The 5,477-nt window shown below is 37.7% G+C and overlaps 1 protein-coding gene across 2 annotated transcripts; it reads left to right on the top strand.

Moving 5' to 3' along the window:
• The first annotated feature begins 1,265 nt into the window (after positions 1–1,265).
• LOC144573223 (putative clathrin assembly protein At4g32285) lies at positions 1,266–4,735 on the top strand. 2 transcript variants are annotated; one of them, XM_078322937.1, is made up of 3 exons: positions 1,266–1,607; positions 2,065–2,419; positions 2,929–4,735. In XM_078322937.1, exons 2-3 carry the CDS (start codon positions 2,105–2,107, stop codon positions 4,486–4,488), a joined length of 1,875 nt encoding a protein of 624 aa, XP_078179063.1. In that variant the 5' UTR covers positions 1,266–1,607; positions 2,065–2,104; the 3' UTR covers positions 4,489–4,735. The 2 variants fall into 2 exon arrangements, with proteins under 2 accessions (XP_078179063.1, XP_078179064.1); XM_078322938.1 differs by lacking the exon at positions 1,266–1,607 and having other exon boundaries at positions 2,000–2,419.
• Positions 4,736–5,477: the final 742 nt, after the last annotated feature.

Raw genomic sequence — 5,477 nt, 5'->3', positions numbered from 1 at the left:
TTGATTTTAAAAGTGTAACCAAAAGCAACAATTATGTTTTTAAGTCTGTTGAGATACAAAAATAAAAAAAGTTTGTAAATATGTAAGTTTTTTTTTTCTATAGATATTTTTTTTTTGTTTGTGCAGCTAAGTTTTATTAGTGAGTTTAAGGATCGTAACTCATGAATCAAAATTGACTAATTTGTTTTTTAAGTTCAAATATTTGAACTTTCAAGTCAACCACTCATTTATGTTGACTATTATTTATGTTATGAGAAAAAAATATTAATACAAGCATGCAGTTCAGATAAAACTATTCAAGATTATTTTAACACTGAACTTAAGTGAAAATTGTTGTAATTTGTTTTCTCACATCACAATGCTTATAAAATATTATAAGTTCTGAAATTTTAGTACTTGCAAGAAGAATATTTCATGGCTTAATATTTTTTTTGGCGGCCATTTTTCATTCATTCAATAATAATAATAATAATAATAATAATAATAATAATAATAATAATAATAATAATAATAATAATAATAATAATAATAATAATAATAATAATAATAATAATAATAATAATTCCCTCGTTATTTAATTTTAATAAATCATAACAAAATCAGTATCTTTTGAAATTTTGGCTATTTTAATATTTTATATTTACTGTATTACTTTGCATGATCTTCTATCTGGTTAACATGATTAGAAAAAAAAGGTGAGGTTTTTGTCCAAACAGTTTTGGATAAAAGCTCATTCAAAGTCTGATATGTATCAAAATTTATATAAATATTTAGATATAAGGAGCCATTTAAATTTTAAGTTTTAAATATATTTACACGAATGTCAATGGAAATTAGATGTTAAAGCTTGAATTTGAATGAGACTTTAATGAAAATCCTTTGAAAAAAATAAACCAATCTCAAAAAATAAAGCATAAATCTTAAATTCCGGTTGGCGTTAACACCAACAGAATTTTGAGATCCATTGAATCCACTTTCAGTGAAACTAATTAATTCTACCGACTCTATCCTCGCCCAACCGTGTGGGCCCACACCGCAGATAGAGCAAAAATAAATAAACCCTGCACTATCCCCGTGTTGTCCCCCGGGAACGCTCGGGTCCAGAAACCCCAAAGTAATACAATTTTTGAGTTTAGATCTGAACCGTTTGATTCGAATCCAGGTCCAGAAACGCACGGGATCCCTTAAATATGACGGCTCGATTCGAATCAGACGGTCATGATCTAAACTAAAAAATTGGGTTACTTTAGAAGATATGAACTCAAAACGCACGCCAGTAAAGATATAATCATATAACCACCGTATCTACCGTTGGATCTACAATACGACTGAGTCTTGAACGGCGGGAAAAGCGTTTCCTTCTCCAGTTCTCCCCCTTGTCTTTACTTTCCTCTTCTCTTTCTCTCTCCCTTGTATCTCTGCCCGTTTCTCGTTTTCTCTGTCGGTCCTTTGCATCTCCTAGATTTGCTCTTTAATTTTTCGGTCTTTTATTTGGGGGAGATTGCTGATAGAAGTTAATCTGAAGCTGGTAGCTGAAGTCAACAAAGTCACTTTTGATCCACCGAAGCTAGCGCCATCGCGGATCGCTAGCTTCTTACTTTTGATCGGTAAGAATTTTTGTCTATCTTTGCTTCGATATTTAGTCAGATCTACATTATAAGTCTCTCTATCCGTGTGCTATCTCTGTTTTTTTAGCGTTCAATTTCTGGGTTTGTTAGAATTAGATCTGCTTGCTAACAAGAGGTAAGAAAAGAAAGGGTTTGCTCATGGTGTGGCAGGTTGTGGAGCGGGTTGCTGATTAGACTTTCTGGTAGACTGGTACAACAATCTACTAGAAAAGGGAACAGAAAAGCTGTTGAGCTTTTGATTTGATTCCTCTTTTATAATTTTATTTCTCTTCTGATATTTTAACAAAAACATGGGTTTCCCTTTGGTACTAAATCCTACTAATTCTCTCAAACCTCAATCTAATACAGAACCTAAATTATGAAAAATATATATATATACATGTCACAAAATTAGCATTCTAAAAAAATAAAGTCTAACGAATCATTTTTCTCCTAGGGAAATATATTTGATCAAAAAGTAGCAAATCCGGTAAACAATGTCGGGAATAAGGGGTGCACTTGGGGCAATAAAGGACCAGACGAGCATAAGCATTGCGAAGGTGTCATCTACTAGCTCGGCACCTGAGATTGATGTGCTGGTTGTGAAGGTAACCAGCCATGATGCCGAGCCAGCAGAGGACCGCCACATCAGAGAGATCCTTTCCCTCACTTCAGGATCCCCCATGCATATTGCCAGTTCTGTGGCAGCCATCTCTCGCCGCATTTCTCGCACCCGTGACTGGGTTGTGGCCTTAAAGTCGCTGTCACTGGTTCACCGACTCATTACAGATGGAAGTGCTTCTTTTCGTCAGGTAAACTTGTGGTGTTTTTTTTTTTAATTTTTTTGCCTGCTTTTGGGCTAAATATGGAAAAATTACTAGTTTGAACTGCTGGTCCTTTTTTGGGAAATCATATTTCTATTGTAGGAGTTTGTGATTTTAGTTTTGTACTTTAAATTAATTATAACAGTGTATTTTAAGTAAAAAGCGCTTAGTTCCCCCCTTGTTACAAATTAGAAACAAAGCCTGGTAAATATTTTGTACAATGGAGTTTCTTTATTAATAACCATTATTATACTTGTGCATTCGTAACTTTAGAATGAGAATGGCAACTTTTGTGATGAAATACAGGATAACAAAATTGGGAAATTGTAAGTTTGAAATTCCTTTTTAACTATTCTCAGTACACACTATAATATCTATATATGCAATATCCTGTCCTTGATATACAGAGACAAATAGTTTGTGCTAACTGGAATATGTTCAAATCACATATTAAATGATTCTCTCACTATTCTCACCATTCTCTTAACCATCACCAGGAAATCCTATATGCAACTCGACGTGGGGCCCGCCTTCTGAACCTGTCAGATTTCCGTGATGAAGCCCACTCAGCTTCATGGGATCAATCGACCTTCGTACGTATTTACTCACTCTTCCTTGACCAGCGGCTGGAGTTCATCCAGTATGAGACCAAGACCTCTACTCGTTCCAATAGTGGCGGGTCCCATCAACGCTCCCCTAAGGACCGTTGGGATGACAACTACTCAGATCCCAATGGCTCAGATCCGTACTACCGTTCCCCTATGGAAGAAAGACGTGGTGGCAGTACCAGTAATGGTGCACGTTCAATGACCCCTGTACGTGATATGAAGCCTGAGAAACTCATTGGTCGAATGCAGCAGCTTCAGCAACTTCTTGACCGGTTTCTTGCATGTCGACCCACTGGTTCTGCCAAGCACAACCGATTAGTTCTGATTTCTCTTTATCCTATAGTAAAAGACAGCTTCCAAATTTATGCAGATATTTGTGAGGTCTTAGCAGTGCTTCTGGATAGATTTTTTGACATGGATTATCAGGACTGTGTTAAGGCTTTTGAGGCACATGTCAGTGTGGCCAAACAGATAGATGAGCTGATTACCTTATATGCATGGTGCAAGGATGTGGGAGTGGCCCGCTCATCAGAATACCCTGAGGTCCAACGTATCACTGAGAAACTACTAGAATCTTTGGAGGAGTTTGTGCGTGACAGGGCGAAGCGGGCCAAGAGTCCTCCAAAAGAATCAAAGCCTGAGCCATCTAGAATTGAGGAGCCGCGAGAGCCAGATATGAACAGCATCAAAGCACTCCCTGCACCAGAACCTGAACCTGAACCCGTTAAGGTTGAGCCTGAGGTAAAGAATCCAACCCCAGCTCCTCAACCGGCACCAGCAGCACCAGTGAAACAGCCTGATTTGGTTGACCTCAGAGAAGACAATAATACAGCTGATGAACAAGGAAACAGACTTGCGCTGGCTCTTTTCTCAGGTCCACCGGCAGGTACGAAAGGTGAATGGGAGGCATTCCCATCAGATAAAAACGAAGTGACTTCAGCATGGCAGACACCAGCTGCCGAGCCTGGCAAGGCTGATTGGGAACTAGCTCTGGTTGAGACAGCGAGCAACCTCTCTAACCAGAAGGCCTCTATGGGTGGCGGGCTTGACCCGTTATTGCTTAATGGTATGTATGATCAAGGAATAGTTCGCCAGCATGTTAGTGGCCAGGCTGGATCAGTCGGCAGTGCAAGTAGTGTCGCCTTGCCAGGTCCTGCACAAGCAAAAAACCAAATTCTGGCTCTCCCAGCTCCTGACGGTTCTGTGCAAACAGTTGGAGGTGACCCATTTGCTGCATCATTGAGCGTGCCACCACCAGCATTTGTGCAGATGGCGGAGGTCGAGAAGAAGCAGCAGTTGCTAATGCAAGAACAGCTGATGTGGCAACAGTACCAGCAAACTGGTATGCAGGGACAGGTCAGCTTGAACAAATTGAGTAATAACGGGTACGGGTATGGTATGCCCATGGGGGGTTACAATCTGGGAGGATATTACAATCCTACTTACTAATAATTTGATATGCTGTGTTGGCTATGAAATTGTTGTATGTTGTTTCGTTTTAAATTTGTATTTAGTTCGGTTTTTGGATCTGCTATTGATGATTGGTAACAAAGCAGAGAAGTCTAAAATATGTAGAACAAACAGTTTGGTGAAGAGACAATTATATAAACTTAAAGCTTTGATGCTGCTACGAGAAACTATTTGACTGGATTCATCGTAAGTTTAAAGTTAAAATATATATTGTGGCTTGTTTCAATGTTTTAACTAATTTATATATCATATCAATAATTAATTCATAAAGGGAAAGAGTAGAGTACGAACGATTTGGTGAAATATATTTTGTTTGTTAAAGCCTTGAATTGGTAGGCTTCATTTTCTTCAATTTTTCTATTACGTTGTAATAGTTGAATTGGTATTAATTTTCCTGCTTGAATTTCTACGTCTGAAATATGGTCTGGTCAGACATTGCGTTTTCCTCGTTTGACTTTCAAAAATCAGGAACCAGCCCATTTTGATTTTTTCCGTTTGTTTGTTTAAAGGTTTTTTAAGAGCTGTCAAGTTCAATATACTAGACGTGGACACGTGGTGTTGAAAGAGTCAACTTGAAGTCTGTTTAGGCCTTTAGGGGAACGGTTGGCGTTTGATGGGGCACTAGAAGATTTTGATACTGATCGGAGCCAACTGATTGCCATTAAGATTTGCACAAATTTTAAAGTTGTACACACGCAACGCAAGCATCTTTAATAAGAATCAAACGGCTCTTACCGATCAGTATCAAATTCACTGACCCATACATGTGATATTTTTAAAAGTTTGCAACTTGCTTTCTTTTAGGGGTGCAAACGGAGCGAATTCGGAACGGACAAAGCCAATAATTTGTATCTGAATTAAATTTTAATGAGCGGATATGAATACAAATACAAATATAAATAGTAAATATATGTCACAATTTAAATTTATTTTTTTCTTAAACAAATACGGATACAAAACAAATAACT

The sequence above is a fragment of the Carex rostrata genome, chromosome 21 (assembly GCF_964058835.1).
Source record: "Carex rostrata chromosome 21, lpCarRost1.2, whole genome shotgun sequence".
Lineage (NCBI taxonomy): Eukaryota > Viridiplantae > Streptophyta > Magnoliopsida > Poales > Cyperaceae > Carex > Carex rostrata.
The sequence above is the reverse complement of the archived record's forward strand: the minus strand, read 5'-3'. Positions and strand labels throughout refer to the sequence as shown.

Bases quoted from the DNA above. Each gene is read 5' to 3' on its own strand.
- LOC144573223 (XM_078322937.1), top strand. From the start codon at position 2,105: ATGTCGGGAATAAGGGGTGCACTTGGGGCAATAAAGGACCAGACGAGC. The intron at 2,420-2,928 runs GTAAACTTGTGG...AACCATCACCAG, and splicing joins GAAGTGCTTCTTTTCGTCAG to GAAATCCTATATGCAACTCG.